At 47.8% G+C, this 17965-nt stretch overlaps 1 protein-coding gene across 19 annotated transcripts in view; it reads left to right on the top strand.

Annotated features, from left to right (window-relative positions):
* The window catches only part of LUBEL (Linear Ubiquitin E3 ligase), a 123542-nt gene that overhangs the window by 53589 nt on the left and 51988 nt on the right, over positions 1-17965 (top strand). Inside the window, exons 1-2 of one of the 19 annotated variants that reach the window (XM_069339849.1) lie at positions 8735-9585; positions 15737-16414. The exons of the other annotated variants lie outside the window; for them this stretch is intronic. Of the exons in view, the coding sequence (XP_069195950.1) occupies positions 15920-16414 (495 nt within the window). The 5' untranslated portion in view covers positions 8735-9585; positions 15737-15919. Of the gene's footprint in view, positions 1-8734; positions 9586-15736; positions 16415-17965 lie in introns of those variants that run through there. 19 annotated transcript variants of the gene reach the window in all.

The raw sequence follows: 17965 nt of genomic DNA, 5'->3' as shown, positions 1-17965 counted from the left end.
TGTTGGGGACTCACTACGTATGCTTGCACAGTAACTGTAACACTGTAACACTGTGGCTCTCCCAGATGAGCCACAGAGACGTTGGAAAGAATTTGTTCAGTGTCAGGGTACTTAACAAATGGAATGCATTAAGTAGTGTTGTGGTGGAGGCTGACTCCATACACAGTTTCAAATATAGATATGATAAAGCCCAGTAGGCTCAGGAATCTGTACACCAGTTGATTGACAGTTGAGAGGCGGGACCAAAGAGCCAGAGTTCAACCCCCGCAAACACAACTAGATGAGTACAACTAGGTGAGTACTTGCTGGGAAAATAACTGCGACTGATGGTAAAGTAACTACACCTGATTGGAAAGTAACTACACCTGATTGGAAAGTAACTACACCTGATTGGAAAGTAACTACACCTGATTGGAAAGTAACTACACCTGATTGGAAAGTAACTACACCTGATGGGGAAAAATATAAGGAGGAAAAAGAATTGAGGGGATATTTGTATCGTAAGATTGGTGTATACATGTTTATAGCCTACTAGTAATGGGGAAAAGCGGGAATAATACGGAAATTCATGCTGGTGGAACCTGGCTGTGAGAGAGATAAGAGACAATGCAGAGAGGAAAAGATTGGCACACCCAGGCACTTCCTCAGTAAGGGGGGGGGAGGCGGAGACTTGCGATGGGAAGCTTTGTGTAGGGCGCGCACCCCACAAAGCAACGCGCAGACGCACGCAAGCACGCACGCACATGCACACAGTCATGTGATTTTGTGACTGTATTACAGCTTTTGTGTAGACGTCAAGACCACGCCCCTGCTGCTGGCTTGCTCCCAACCGCCCCCCTACTTCCCCCCCTCCTCTCTCTCTCTCTCTCTCTCTCTCTCTCTCTCTCTCTCTCTCTCTCCACATTGATGTATATGGATACCATCGGTTAACATTTGTTATTGTAAATCAGCAACTTTAGCTACTTTTGAAGCCTGATTATTGAACTTGATATCCTTAAAATTCAGTTTTCTTTTCGCGTATATAAAATTTAACGTCACTTTTTTTTAACATTCGTAAAGAGATAGAATAATACTCGAGCCACCTGTGCCACATCCAATCCTTAGCTTGCCCTTTGAGCAACTCGTTCTCGCACTTGCTTATAGTCAATATTTGCTTATTAATAAGTGCATATGTGACATACTAATTTATCGTGAATATTTGAGTTTACCTTGAAACGCTGAATAGAAAACACCGACCTAACCTAACCTTCTTAGTATGTTAAGATAAGCATCTTATTGCTTCTTAATTACAATTAGTACTTAACCTATATCAATATTGATATTACAGTTTTATAAAAATAATAAAAAAAACAAAATATTTAAATAAATTGTAAAGTAACTCAGGATATTGTCAAATATTGTATAAAATCTCTATTATTTAATAAAACTGAAAAAGAAATTCCAAATATTAAAACTGGTCTTTAGCAAATTTATAGGCAGAGTTTGCACCTTAAAAACTAAATATAATTTGGCATATACCACATATGTACTTATTAATCAGCCAAACAGTGACTATAAGCAATAAGTCATATGTACTGTCTTGTGCGAGAGCGGGTTGCCTTTGAGAAATATTCAGCCAATATGACGCTGGCGGTGACTGACAATGACAGGTGTTCCTGGATGTGGGATAGATTAGCGAAGCTTGAGAACTTTGGCCTTGTGCATGACTGTGAGGGCATCACCATCTCTCCCATGTTGATGCTGCTGTGCTCTCATGCTCAGCCAGGATGGGCCCAGACTTGGAATAAGTTGTCTTGCTTGTGTAGAGAGAGGTCTATCTTGAGGTTATCTTGAGATGATTTCGGGGATTTTAGTGTCCCCGCGGACCGGTCCTCGACCAGGCCTTCACCCCCAGGAAGCAGCTCAGTGACAACTGACTAACACCCAGGTACCTATTTACTGCTAGGTAACAGGGGCATAGGGTGAAAGAAACTCTGCCCATTGTTTCTCGCCGGCGCCTGGGATCGAACCCAGGACCACAGGATCACAAGTCCAGTGTGCTGTCCGCTCGGCCGACCCTCTCCCCTGAGGGTCTGAGGAGAGACAGGGAACAGCGTATCTGTAGACCCCGGGACGAAGTAGTGACACACTCGCCTGGTCGTTTCGCGAGCACTTTGGCCTGGGTTCGTATCCTGACCGGGGGACGATTGACTGGCCGCCAATCCTTAACTGTTGCCTCTGTTCAATTATGTTGTGCTGTCTGGTTATCATGGTGTTTTCTCAGCAGCAAATGAAGCATATGGAAACCTGCCCATGAAGCCAACAGTCACACTTGCAGCAAGTGTGACTGTTGAATCTCACAGCGGGTGACATTCCCTCGCTCGTACAAGTTAAGGTCAGATTGCAGTTACCTTTCTGGAGCAAGGACTTGCATTGTAGCAGTGAAATGGACTTCCGGTAGCTAGCCTTTTCTTGATTGTTAATTGTAACTGTACCTGTTTTGTCGCTTTAGTGTTGGGATTGTACCCCCGGTTGAATACTCCTGTCTGTATCTTTTTCTTATGTAATTATATCGACCTACGTCTTCCAGCCATACTAATTTTAACTATAATCTCTGTTCCTCACTGTTCCTCCCTCCCTCGTTCCTCGGTGTTCCTAAGCTCATATTCCTTCCCTGTTCTTTACTAAGTTTTCCATTCCTTGTCCATTCATTAGCCTCGCACTAGTAACTGTTTCTTGTTTACCCCCTCCTGTCCCTCTCTTGTTCTTCCTCTGTCCTTGCCAACAGAATGGAAACAGATAACGTAGGGCCGTGTAAGCTTACCCCTTCTGATAACACGTTTCCCCTCCCCCGAGACTGTTCAACAGTCCCGAAACTGTTCAACACGCTTCCACTACACATAAGGAGCATAACTGGCCGACCCCTCACAGTGTTCAAGAGAGAACTGGATAAGCACCTCCAAAGCATACCTGATCAACCAGGCTGTGACTCATACGTCAGGCTGCGAGCAGCCGCGTCCAACAGCCTGGTTGATCAGTCCAGCAACCAGGAGGCCTGGTCGACGACCGGGCCGCGGGGACACTAAGCCCCGGAAGCACCTCAAGGTTACCTCCCCCCATTCAGACTCCTCTAAGTGTATCACTGGCCACTCTTCCTGTCCCTCACACGTCTTCTTCTTAACATTTTTATATCTCAAAGGTTATGTATACAAGGAAGAATGTTTTTATTAACACAATTCCATGGCGAAACTTTAATGGAATGCGTATTTGGACGGACAAAGCTATAGCATTGTTGGAAATGTTTTAGAACCAGCGACAGAAAATTCTCGCCAAAGAGTTGAATAAGGTCGAATGTTCCTCAGTAGCCATAGATTGGTCAAGCTCTGGGACCAGATTCACGAAAGCACTTACGCCAGCACTTACGAACGTGTACATCTTTCCTCAATCTTTGACGGCTTTGGTTACATTTATTAAACAGTTTACAAGCATGAAAACTTCCCATTCAACTGTTGTTATTGTTATAAACAGTCCTCCTGGTGCTTCGGAGCTCATTAACTGTTTAATAATTGGAAACAAAGCCGCCAAAGATTGAGAAAAGATGTACAGGTTCGTAAGTGCTTGCGTAAGTGCTTTCGTGAATCTGGCCCTTGATTACTTAGAAATGTGTCGTAAGACAATAATACGATAAGCAGAGGCTGTGCACTGTCTCGCATGCCCAAGAAGCTCTCGGCAATAATCGTATTTTATTGTGGCTTCTGATAACTCACTTTGTTGTGGCAACTGATAACACACATTTATTGTGAACTGATAATCTATTACATTTTGAGTTTTGATGTATTTTATTAGGACTTTTTGGTGGTAAACTGGTATGACTTTTGGAATTTTACTTCGTTGCTACTCTTGATAACCTGGGGCTAGATTCACGAAGCAGTTACGCAAGCACTTACAAACCTGTCCATCTTTTCTCAATCTTTGGCGGCTTTGTTTACAATTATTTAACAGTTAATGAGCTCCGAAGCACCAGGAGGCTGTTTATAATAATAACAACAGTTGATTGGGAAGTTTTCATGCTTGTAAACTGTTTAATAAACGTAACCAAAGCCGTCAAAAATTGAGGAAAGATGTACACGTTCGTAAGTGCTTGCGTAACTGCTTCGTGAATCTGGCCCCAGATGGTTTTTGTAACTCATGTTTATCGTGGTTGCATATTATTTTTATCACTTTGATGATATGCTTTATTGCAATTTTTTATGGTGCCTATTTTGTACGAACTTTCTAAATGATTCCCTTCATGCATACTTGATGATAATGCAGCGTGTTGCGAGACTGGAAGATATACTAGACTAGATAGGTGGGGGAAGGAGTCATCTTGAGGTAGCAAGATGTGAGGCACTGACCTGGCCGGGGAGCGCTGCTGAGGACTAAAGCAAGCAGCTGTACAGACGAGTTTGTTTACGTGGCCAAGCAGTGCCACAGCTCCTCTCACTTCCTTGGCCAGATATAGCTACCCCTCCCAGACAGCTGGCTTTATCGTCAAGCAAAGCTGACGGTTGCCACCATCACCACTGTCACCAAACATGCGCCATATTACTCAAAAACACCATCATCACTGTCACCAAGCATGCGCCATATTACTCAAAAACACCATCATCACTGTCACCAAGCATGCGCCATATTACTCAAAAACACCATCATCACTGTTACCAAGCATGCGCCATATTACTCAAAAACACCATCATCACTGTCACCAAGCATGCGCCATATTACTCAAAAACACCATCATCACTGTTACCAAGCATGCGCCATATTACTCAAAAACACCATCACCACTGTCACCAAGCATGCGCCATATTACTCAAAAACACCATCATCACTGTTACCAAGCATGCGCCATATTACTCAAAAACACCATCATCACTGTTACCAAGCATGCGCCATATTACTCAAAAACACCATCATCACTGTTACCAGGTCAATGTATACTTTCATTATCACCTTCCACTGTGGTCAAACACCACCCAAACACGCATCAGCACCACCCAAACACGCATCAGCACCACCCACGCAAAACACTGCCTTTACCAAACAAGCACAAATTATTCCAGATACACTCCGTTTTGAGAAATCATTTTAAATATATAACTACCCTAAATAATATTCATTTTCTAAGGAGCTTCGTCCACTTAGACTGATCGGTTTAGCAACGGCCTCTCTTGCAAGTCGGCGTTCAATCCCTGGTGGTCCAAGTGGTTGGGTACCGTTCCTTCCCCCCCGTTCTCCTATCCTGTCCTCATATCCCTCTCATGTGTTATATACTCATACTGGCTTAACGCATTCACCTGTTAATTACCTTACCTCTAAATACGTATAATATTATACCAAATATAACATGTTGTCACAAGGCACGGAAAACCTTACTCTAGACACCATCCTTTGTAATCGAACACCACATTACCACAGACAACCAACATTTACAATAAACAAGCTACCTGTACCAGAAACGGCATTCATTGCTGCCAAAAATATCAACCATGAACCCAGTTGATACATTTTTTACCACCCAAAAAAAGCAAAATAATGGGTTCCTTCCTGCGGGCCGTTGGAGACCGTCCAGTTGACACTTCCTTTGTTTTTTGTAAAGTCCGCCTCGTTTTCTTTCCTGGCTTCCCCCTTTTGTTTTTGGTTTTGTTGTTGTTGTTGATTTAGGGGCGACGACGCTCGTGGGATCGAATGCGCCTCGGGGTACCGGTGAAGGGTTAATCACAAAGCCTAATGGCGAAATAAATGTAGCTTATCAGCAGAAATTAATGTGCCGACCAGACCACACAGTAGAAGGTTAAGGGACGACGACGTTTCGGTCCGTTCTGGACCATTCTCAAGTCGATTGTCGACTTGAGAAGGGTTCATTCTCACAATCGACTTGAGAATGGTCCAGGACGGACCGAAACGTCGTCGTCCCTTCACCTTTTAGTATGTGGTCTGGACAACATACTTTAGCCACGTTATTGCGACTCATCGCCAGCAATTAATGTGCCTCGTGGCCAATAAACACACAGACGGGCAGATGATTGGGGAGCCCCAGGAGTCCCTCAGGGTGACAAGCACCGGCCCCGCCCCACACAGAGAACACCAGGTAGCGAAACCACAAACTCGGCCCGTAACTAAAACACAAAAAGTAATCCAGTGCCCTCCCGGTAGAGACCGAAGCCAGCCGCCCACCACGTCTGAGGGCACACCGGTGGGGGTGGTTGGGGCGCCGGTGGCTGTGTGGATAGCACGCTGGACACGTAATCCTGTGGCCCGGGTTCGATTCCCGGCGCCGGCGAGAAATAAAAATGGGCAGAGTTGCTTTCACCCTGATGCCCCTGTTACCTAGCAGTAAATAGGTACCTGGGAGGTAGACAGTGGTTACGGGTTGCTTCCTGGGATGTGTGTGGGGGGGGGAAATAGTAGTTAGTAACAGTTGATTGACAGTTGAGAGGCGGGCCGAAAGAGCAGAGCTCAACCCCCGCAAACACAACTAGATGAATACCAGGAATCCACCAACGTCACCCCGCTCGAAGAACCAGCCAGAAAACGTTCAAAATCTATCAACTATCCTGTGACCCAAGGCGACATGTGCGCCAGGCGTCGTAACAATCAGGACCGTCGAAGAGGGATGCCAGACGGCAGTATCAAAATCCAAAATCGCAAAACAGAACCTGATCCAGCGGCTCCCAGGCAGAGGATGTGTCCAGACGTCCGTTCGTCTTCAAGGTTGAACCAGGAGTCGTTTTTCTTATTAATATATGGTCTGGGGCGGGCAGTGGAGTGTGTTGCCACATTAACGTGAGGCGACGCTAACACTGCCAGGCTGACTGGCCACTGTACCAGGCGAGACTACCCGAGCAGGTGTTGAGGCCTCACCAGTAGACCAGGCGAGACTACCCGAGCAGGTGTTGAGGCCTCACCAGTAGACCAGGCGAGACTACCCGAGCAGGTGTTGAGGCCTCGCCACTAGACCAGGCGAGACGTTGGCTGGCTCGCCACTACACTAGCCGGGGGCTGGACACACTTACACTCACATTAAAGTCACTCGTGAGAGAAATTATTATTACCAGCAATGCGCGAGGAATGTTTGTTGTTCTCTCCCTCCTGCGTTATGTAATGCAAACTGTTGCCTAATGGCTCAACGTTGTAAACTAATTGTAAACAGCGCAAACTAATTGATTATACAAATGTCAAATGAACACTAATAGTAACTTATATTGTTGGTACACTTATGTTTCTTGCTTGGGTTTGATGTTGGACTGAACGATAATCACGATATAATTAATTAATCACGCTATAATATAATTAATCATGATATAATTATTTAACTGCGGGAGCGTTGTTAAGGCCACCACCAGAGCTAACTGACCAAGCAGCAAGTATGATTTCGTCCTAACATTGTCCAGGACTAAAGTAAACTCAATGTGTATTCACACCGAGAAGTGGTGCATATAGCCTGCTACTTAGGCTATATCTACGTAGTCGCATCGACTTTTTCTCACGGGAGACATCTCCCGTCACGCAGGGTGCAGTCGCACCTCCACAGATCTCCAGTATCAGCTCTTGATACTGGTAATGGCTCAAAAGGGCCACCACTTACGGGCTATTCATGCCCGTGCCACCTTTTGGGTGGCTTAATCTTCATCAATCAATCAATCAGACTTTTTCTTCAGTCATATATCAGCCATACAAATATACACCACGAGTTAGAGTCATAGGTGAGACTGCGAACAGCGGAGTCTAATAGCCAGGTTGACCAGACCACAAACCAAGAGGCCAAGTCAGAGACCTGGGGACTCCGGGGACATTGATTTCAGGAACCAGCAACATAAAGGAACATTCAGGTTAAGTTTTTTTGGTGAAAAGCAATACAAAAATTACTCAAAAATTGGAATTTCGTGTTTGTGGTGGAGGGAGAAGAGTGACATCGAGCAGGTCAGGCCTCTCACTCTTCCTGTGTCGGCGCTACATATTAGTTTTCTTACGGAAAGGCTATTGGCTTGGTGTAGGTGGTAGGAGGTGGTGGTGTTAACGACTGAAGCCAAGGGCAGTGATGGTGTGGCCGTTCATTGAGGCAGTATGAGGTGGTGGCTGAGGTGTGAGCATCATGTAGGGATAGGAACCCTGGCAGAGCTGCGGTGGCTCATGTGGACCATCAGAGTTCCTTGTGTCGCGGGTAGCACCTCTGCCAGACTCCTACAGCAGTAGTCTACCTCCTTGCAACCCCCATACACGTTTCCCTTCCCCACCACCCCCACCACTTTTCCCGTCCCCCTTTCCCCTCCCCACCCTGATTTCCCCTCTACCCCCCCCCCCCCCCACTCACCCCTTGGCCTCCCACCACGTAACAAGGTGCCAAGTTTCCTGGGATGATGCCTCCTGCTCAACCATTAATACAAATTGTACCTACCACATTTATCACGATTTTATGGCATCTATATATGGTTGGTGACCTTAAAAAATGTGCCCATTTATAGGAAAGAATGATATGTTTTCTGCACCTGCCTGGTTGCCAGTACTTGACCAAAATAGTAGCGGGATGTGACAGTGGCGCCCGCTGCAAGCGGTGGCAGCGGCGGAGTTCGGAGCGAGGCAGCAGTTTATTGCTGTCTTGGTGCCGACGGAGGCGGGAGCTGTGCCTCCACCACCGCCCACCACACTCGCAAGGCTTGATCCACGTCGACGGAAGCCTCTATACTGACCGCTACAGCTACGAACGGTAACGCCGTCGAACCCGCGAAGTTTTTGGCCGATTTCAAGTGCATGGGGACATGGCGTGTCGGGATTGGTCTGTGTCCACAAGATGTCCGTTAGTGTCCTCCCCCCATTCTCCCACACCTAGCAAGCCACACTGACCCGACTCCCCCTCACCTATCCTTAACTAACGCGACACAGTGTGGTCGAGGTCAGTTCAAGCACGTCCTGCTCGTATATGCCTGAATTTGTGCATAAAATATTGCCGCAAGAGTACAGCTTACCGCACTGTTGTGGTAATGAGGCACGAGAACACCTGTCGCCATGGCGCCTGGCCGTACCTGGTGTCACTAGGAGCTGTCGTCACCTAGTGCCACCCGGCAGCTGTCGTCTCCTAGCAACTGGCGTCACCCAGCAGCTTTCGCCACTTAGCGTCATCTAGCAGCCGTTGTCGTCTAGCGTCACCTGACATCTGTCATCACCTGGCGTCACTCAGCAGGTGTCGTTACCTGGCGTCACGCAGCAGCTGTCACCACCTGGGCTGGCCTTATCCAGCAGCTGTCGCCACCTGGCGTCATCCAACAGCTGTCCCCACCTGGCGTCACGCAACAGCTGTCGCCACCTGGCGTCACGTAACAGCTGTCGCCACCTGGCGTCACGCAACAGCTGTCGCCACCTGGCGTCACGTAACAGCTGTCGCCACCTGGCATCTAAGACAATGCAGCTCCCTTATTGTGGATGCTCACAGCATTTGGGAATGTGTTACACGTGTGCAAAGTACGCCACAGAAAAAGGCGGAAAGCACCAAATATTGTTAGTGTCTGGTGTTGGTGTTGTAATCCGCTAAAGAGACCCACAAGAAGAAAATATTCGGGTGGTGAAGTGAGTTTGTGTGAGGCTGTTTAACACGAGGAGGATAGTAACTAGTGTTTTTAGTGCCTGCAAACAGTATTTATAATAACGTTTTTTGAAACCAATCGAAGAGGGAAATAAACAAAACTCTGAACTGGGATATTTATACCAACCTCACTGTGGATTCCGTGAATGATTCGACATGGCGCGCGACCTCTCTTTCTCTGCCAGCTCCCGCTCCTCGTATTTTCCTTCTCCTTAGTCTCCTTCCTCTTCGCACCCTTTTCTCATTGCTCCTCTTCCTCCAATTATTCGTTATACTCTACTACCACTGTGTGTTTACTGGCCTGCGGCCCACTTGGCTCGACGCTGTGAATATTGTGCACTTTGCTCCACCAGTTCAGATAAACACCATTGGATATAGACAAGAGTTTCAGCGTCCTTGGCTAGAGAAGCGTTGACAAGCAGCCACGAGCCTTGTTGTCCAGACTGGGTATACCCAGGGCCTCCCAGTGCCAACACATCCAACATCACCATGGCACCTCGTGGGGTTTACAGTTCCTCACATATTAATACACCAAAACCTGCTCCCATCTTACACAACACACCCTCAACCCCGGTACAACACACCCTCAACCCCGGTACAACACTATAGTGAGTTATACAGGTGCGTCTCACCTCCTGTACTTTTAACACAATCCCAGTATCATCCCACACCCGGTGCACGGGCATTACGTGCTACAACCCAGGTACTTGCCACACTTCCGGTACTTCCCACACTCCTTGTACATACCTCCCACCATCTTTATACCACCCAGTACCTCTCCCTCCCCCACCCTGTACTCCCAGTACCTCCCCCTCCCCCACCCTGTACTCCCAGTACCTCCCCCTCCCCCACCCTGTACTCCCAGTACCTCCCATTACATAATAAATCTCTTGCACACAGCTGACTGAGACGTTTTTAACTGTGCATATCCAAGACGAGCTGCTAATTGTTATCACTTGTATTATAATCAGTTGTATTGTTAGCAGTGCTTTTGTATTATTATGGTTTGATTTGTATTTAATATTTTGTATTTATTTTTTAATTGTTATTATCGTTGTAACCCTTATTACAAGTCATGCCAGTTGTAATGATTGTCGCAGCCAGAATGGTGGTAGTAACAGCGAAACTGTTAGTGATAGTTGTTAAGGGACTGGCGGGTGGTGGTCTAGGGAAGACTAGTAGGGTAAGCGTACCATGAGGTATAGGAAGGGAACTCTCTCAGCCTGCTAACAGGAGTCGCAAGTCGTCTGCTCCTGTGTCCACCTGTTTACAAAACAAATGGGATGTCATCATTAAGATACACGTGTGCAGACAGTAAGTCAGAATAACGTGCCTGAGAACTAGTCACGACAACCTACACATGTGAACATAACACATGTGTTATGTTCAACCTACACATAAACATACACATGAGAATATATTACAGCACGCGTGCTGTATGTGTTCTGTATTTCCATAAATATCTGTTGTAAGTTTGTGGAGGAGATGTTGAAATTTGATGGCCAGGACTAGTACTGAACCAGTGGGCACTAGTCCAGCCCGGCCCCACTGCAATAGGTATTTATATATTGATCAGTGAGAGCGACACACAGCCCCGCTCCTGTGCCAGGTAAGTCCACTACGGGCTCACCATAGCCCGTGCTACTTGGGAACGTTTTGTTCCCAGTAGGGTGAATCTAAAACAACAACAACATGAACGAGAGCAACACCTGCTAGCCAGAGGGAGTGCTACCGGAAGACAGCCGTGTGCCTCACTCGAGGAGCACCACCTCCTCACTCGAGGAGCACCACCTCCTCACTTGAGGAGCACCACCTCCTCACTTGAGGAGCACCACCTCCTCACTTGAGGAGCACCACCTCCTCACTTGAGGAGCACCACCTCCTCACTTGAGGAGCACCACCTCCTCACTTGAGGAGCACCACCTCCTCACTTGAGGAGCACCACCTCCTCACTTGAGGAGCACCACCTCCTCACTTGAGGAGCACCACCTCCTCACTTGAGGAGCACCACCTCCTCACTTGAGGAGCACCACCTCCTCACTTGAGGAGCACCACCTCCTCACTTGAGGAGCACCACCTCCTCACTTGAGGAGCACCACCTCCTCACTTGACGAGCACCACCTCCTCACTTGACGAGCACCACCTCCTCACTCTGCCAAGAGGTAGTGACATTGTGCTTACTCGTATTGAGGATGGTTCCTGAGGGTGGTGAAGGCTCGCTTACCTTCCCCCCTCGACACTCATCTGGGCTCCGCCACTGTCAGAGGGATCCTACCCTGCCCAGGTGCCCCTGACCCCTGCCTGCCCTGATGCCCTCGACACTGCCCTGGTGCCCTCGACACTGCCCTGGTGCCCTCGACACTGCCCTGGTGCCCTCGACACTGCCCTGGTGCCGCTGACCTTGCCCCTGGTGCCCTTGACACTGCCCTGGTGCCCCTGACCTTACCCTGGTGCCGTCGACACTGCCCTGGTGCCCTTGACACTGCCCTGGTGCCCCTGACCTTGTCCTGGTGCCCTCGACACTGCCCTGGTGCCCCTGACCCTGCCTTGGTGCCCTCGACACTGCCCTGATGCCCTTGACCTTGCCCAGGTGCCCCGACCCTGCCCTGTGTTCTTAATTACATTGGTCTAGGACTATATCGTTATTTAATCCCCAAACATCAGGCATAGTGGTATTATTCCTCAGGTTTGTAACACAACACTTATTGGGAAGGTTGTATGTTGTGTGTTCTCTTAAACACACACACACACACACACACACACACACACACACACACACACACACACACACACACACACACACACACACACACACACACACACACACACATTCGTCGTCAACACTTCAAGGCACAATAGTCTGACTTCTTTGTTTATCTTGTGTGTGTTTACCGCGGTGACCTTGGCGGGAGAATGTTTTATAAAACATCTACTGAGTGCCCATGACAGGCCGAAAAGCTGGCGGTGCTTGGCGCCCTCACACCACCAACACCTCCCCAGGGGGGTCCGTGGCCCCTCCTGTGTATCCAGTTACGGCAGTGCTGGGGAATGTTAGCTGGGGAGCATGCAGGGGGTTAGGGGAGGGGGGAATGTGGAAAGGAAAGGAGGGAAAGGGGGGAAGGGGTTAGATAAGATAAAAGGAGTGGGTTTCGATAGGAGGGAAAAAAGGAAGGGTTCTGTGGCCAGCGGGATCAATAATCACACATGAGTAAGTCAAATACTCACCTGGAAGCAGCCAGAGTGAGTATTTTCTCCTCCCAGAAGGAGAAACCCCATCATCTTCACCCGCCTTCGCCGCTCTCTGGGCTTCGAAACACTTGAACAAAACTTTATTTAATTCTCCAAGATCCTTATTGTGTGTTGCAAGATCCGCTCGACCTCTGCAGGATCCATGCAACTGAGGGAATGATGAAACACCTGGAGGTGTGGAGAATGGGTTTAGGGTAAGACAGTTTTGGCCAGTGCTGGCGGGCCGGGGCAGAATTAGCACTCCTGTCCCATCCCACCACCATGTGCTTAGGTATATTCAACGTGTACATACCTACCAACCTGGTGGATAGAATACCTACCTTCTTACCTAAATACCTCCGTATCTAAATACCTTCTTACGTAAATATCTGCTTACCTAAATGCCTGCTTGCCTTCCTACCTATCAGTCAAAGCACCTGGCTGGGTGCATGTTAGCTGATGATCCGCTTGCAAAAACCGCTGCTGGCGCTTGCAGATAGTTGTGCGGGTAGCCGCAGGTCTACAGCGCTCTGTGGCTTCCCCGCTACACTACTCTTGAACCGCAATGTTCCCGCCCAGAGAGATCCAGATACAGTGTTGGGCCAACTGTGATGTGAGCCTTCTATTACCCTTCCCATCTCCATTTACCCCCTAGTCACCCTTTTTTCCCACTACTTCGGTTGCCCCCTTGCCATTCTCCCTTCACCCCTTGCTATCCCCCTCCCTTTCTCCTCTAATCTTCCAAGGGCTCCTTCCCCTGAATGGTTCATCTTCCAGAGAATCGCACCATAAATATTTAATTGCATACCTTTGTTTTCTCTTTTCCTACTAAATTATTTTGAACTAAATAGGATACCCGGCAGTAACTGGGTCTCTCTCTCTCTCTCTCTCTCTCTCTCTCTCTCTCTCTCTCTCTCTCTCTCTCTCTCTCTCTCTCTCTCTCTCTCTCTCTCTCTCTCTCTCTCTCTCTCTCTCTTCTCTCTCTTTCTCTCTCTTCTCTCTCTCTCTCTCTCTCTCTCTCTCTCTCTCTCTCTCTCTCTCTCTCTCTCTCTCTCTCTCTCTCTCTCTCTCTCTCTCTCTCTCTCTCTCTCTCTCTCTCTCTCTCTCTCTCTCTCTCTCTCTCTCTCTCTCTCTCTCTCTCTCTCTCTCTCTCTCTCTCTCTCTCTCTCTCTCTCTCTCTCTCTCTCTCTCTCTCTCTCTCTCTCTGTCTCTCTGTCTCTCTGTCTCTCTGTCTCTCTGTCTCTCTGTCTCTCTCTCTCTCTCTCTCTCTCTCTCTCTCTCTCTCTCTCTCTCTCTCTCTCTCTCTCTCTCTCTCTCTCTCTCTCTCTCTCTCTCTCTCTCTCTCTCTCTCTCTCATTAAATTTAATATTACGAACCACTACTTAAAACAAATCCCCAACTTCCGATTTAATTAAAATCGCCTAGGTGGCACTGAGGCCAATCCCGACCTGAGCCACTCCCACACCCCCAGTGTGTCATCTTGCAAAGTTGGGTGAGACTAGCCCCAAGCGTCTGGCCTCTTATTTTAGACAGACATTCTTTTTTTGTATCCACACATTGTTTAGTTGATGGGAGATACAAAGAGTAATTGACTCGAAGCTGGAAATGTAGAAAACTGGTAGAATTTGTGTGTGTGTGTGTGTGTGTGTGTGTGTGTGTGTGTGTGTGTGTGTGTGTGTGTGTGTGTGTGTGTGTGTGTGTGTGTGTGTGTGTGAAAGCGAGTGAATATTATGAGATTTAGTGATAAATGGATATTAAACCCGGCAGGCACCGTCCCCATCTTAAACAAACCTATATGCCGTTGTTGCCTGCTCTGATCTTTCAAACCTAAACAGGGCACACACACACACACACACACACACACACACACACACACACACACACACACACACACACACACACACACACACACACACACACACACACACACACACACAGCAAATTTCCCCGTAACAAGTGACGCCTACATGCGCATGCATATCTGCAGTAAACAGTAATGATTGTGTGTGATATGTGAGCGGAAGGTGAGTGATGGTGAGAAGCCGAGCGGGTGGCGAGGGGGGGGGGGAAAGGAAGAGCGAGGATATATATATGTAACTGACTTCTAAAATAAGTGAAGGCCATGCGACACATGTGCACTGAGGGCAGATATAAGACGTTGCCCTTCGCAGCTGACAGGTGTGGTATAGGCAGCACTTCTGTGGTGCTCTGGGAGCCCTTTCCTGAGTGTCGGTGTGGACGACGTCGATGGCGGAGAGGGAGGGGGGGTCGATGCCCTTCCTTGAGGGTCGATGTGGGCGGCGACTTCGGCTGGGTGAGGGGATCGTCAGTAGGTGTTAGTGTGGGCGATGAAAGACGGGCCTTTTGTGGGCGTGGATGTTGGCGTGTGCGGCTGTATAGGGCTTTTTGGCCACTAGCATACCATTGGAGCTGTGGCTGCTGACTATGCCAGACTTGTCGCCCCCACCACACGCGTCGCAGCTTAGTACATTGTCTAGCGTTACTTCTGGCTTGATTATTATAGCGTGCTCTGTGAAAACATAATTACCACTTTCTGTACTCATTTTCCGCGCACTTAAAATAGCCAATTCATCCAGGTGAAGATGACAAACTAATTCTCAGCCTTTACGTCAACACCAGTAACCGGACGGGCCGTCAGGGGGTTCAACCCTAGCAATAATATCTTCATCGTCGCCAGCCAACACAAGCAACTGCTTCCCACCCTCCGGAGAGTTGAATACTCAATTTATTTTCGCTGACTTTAGGTAGACATAGAGGTTGGCGAGCGTGCCAAACGAGGTGCGAGGTGTCTCCATGCAACAACCCTAACAATGTTACAGTGACTATGTCTTGTTTGTGTAATGTATGGCTCCTGAAGTCCGATTAACGTGCTGATTTTAATTTCAGGGTCGGTTTATTTGGAGTGTTATGACAATAGTGTTTTAAGAAGTGAAAATTGATGTATGAAGAATTAAAGACGTTTATTTATAATGGTAAAAATGTAGTGAATGTTTGTACATAGAGCGACCAAAGGGTAATGTAAGGAGTGGAGTAGCTGGAGAGGAGAGAAGAGTGGAGGCGTGCGGGAGGATGTGGTACCCGTGCCAGTGTAGCGACTGTGATACCATAGTGGCAAACAACCTGAACAACGCTGCCTGGGTGGACAACGAGATGGGTTCCTTCCCTGTGATGCATGCCTTCCTCTCCCCCCACCACCCCGCCGCCGCCAAGATGGGCTACCAGCCTCCAACGATGGGTCTCCACCGCTCAGCCACCTGCGGCTTCATGCCCACCCACCACTTCTCTCCTTGGAAGGACGACTTCTCCGACCAGCAACACCTCATCAACGGACGTCTGGCCATCACGGACGGCAAGGTGCAGGATGTGGACGACGAGGACGATATCGTTAAGGCCAAGCTGACGATACGCAGCAGCAGCAGCAGCACGCAGGCGCAGCACGACACAAATCTAGCCGAAGATGGCTTCAAGAAGTTCCGTGACTACAGCGATGACTCCCTCACCCCCGACAGTACGCTCCCTGCCGTCATCCGTCGCAGAAACAGGAACAGACGCAAACAGCTGGCTGTTAGTACCGTCTACACCGCCTTTCACGAGACATGCACACACACACACACACGTATCATCATCTACATTGTTGTTATGACACGCAATATTTTCGCTTCTCACAATATCTTCGTCACATCCACAGTCCACATCACCACCGTCTTCACCACATACTTCTGTCACCAGGCACAGTCATCATCACATTCCTGTCACCACCACACTGCTATCATCACACAGTCACCATATATCATTGAACACAATCACCATTCATGCTTCGTTACATTTGTCCGTTCTACCCACTCACCATCTCCGTTACTAATACTCTCTCATCATCCCTACCTCCATAAGCCACTTGTCACACACAATATCTATGAGAGTTTGGGAGCCTGTTATGGATCCTGTTTGTGAATATTTTTGGAATTTGTATGAAACTTAAATGTTTGTTTTAGAAAGTGATTTCGGTAGGCAGCGGAGTTTTGTAGCAGATTTCATTATTGCACAACTTCTCACAGTTCATGTACGGCTGAAATTGGCATTCAAAATGTATCATGAGACACTTGAGGGCCTACCCCGTGTTATTTTTAACCCGCAGCTGCTTGGCAGGATCGAGAAGCATTAGTAAAACATTTTTAACTTTTTAATAGGCGTGGAGATTCATATAGTTTGTGCTGTTGCTGTATTTGTCTGTTGCTGTGGATGTGTGTGTGTGTGTGTGTGTGTTTGTGGCGTCCAGACAGACAGTGAATGAGTTTGTGTGTATGTGTATTTACGGTTTGTGTTTGCAGAATCGAACTACATTAGCTCTTGGACCCCGCGTTTCTAACCAATCTTTTTTTTTCCTCTATTGTCTACTACATATACTTCTCTTACACGCGCACACACACACACACATACACAGTCCCAGGCAGCAGCCCGTAGCAGCTGTCTAACACTCAGATACCTATTTATTGCTAGGTGGACAGGAGCATCAGGGTGAAAGAAACTCTGCCTCTTTGTTTCTTCCTCTACCGGGGATCGAACCCCGGGCCCTTAGGACTACGACCCCTCAAGCATTGTCTACTCAGATGTAAGGATCACCCCCTCCCCTTCACCCCACCCTCCCAGGCTCCTCTTTTGATATGACTTTTGTCCACTGTGTGTTCCATTGTAGTGATGGAGCCTCAGGATGCCACTTGTACTTTTTATGCTGTCCGGAAAACTATAGCCACATGCCAAACTTTAATATCCTTAGGTCTAGTATAGCATATACTGTATATGTATTATATTAGGCGTCAGCGTATATTAGGCCTAGGATAGTTAGGTAAGGTTTTATTAGCAACATTACTGTAAACAAGTTTTTCCGGTTTGTCCACATTCAGTACTACAAAAGTTTACTTTCTGAATATCTGGCACCGGGAGCGGCAGATATTCTGCCATAATCATTCAGTATTCTTCATACCAGGGTGTTGCCTGAAATGTGTCCTTGTATGCTGCGGAGCTGGCTAACTGTGTGTTGTAATGCATCTCTTTATACACCTGTCATTAATCTTGTCACTCCACGGTGCCCTGCACTCTCATCATACCAGCAACAGT

The sequence above is a fragment of the Procambarus clarkii genome, chromosome 42, assembly GCF_040958095.1.
Source record: "Procambarus clarkii isolate CNS0578487 chromosome 42, FALCON_Pclarkii_2.0, whole genome shotgun sequence".
Classification (NCBI taxonomy): Eukaryota; Metazoa; Arthropoda; class Malacostraca; order Decapoda; family Cambaridae; genus Procambarus; species Procambarus clarkii.
The sequence above is the reverse complement of the archived record's forward strand: the minus strand, read 5'-3'. Positions and strand labels throughout refer to the sequence as shown.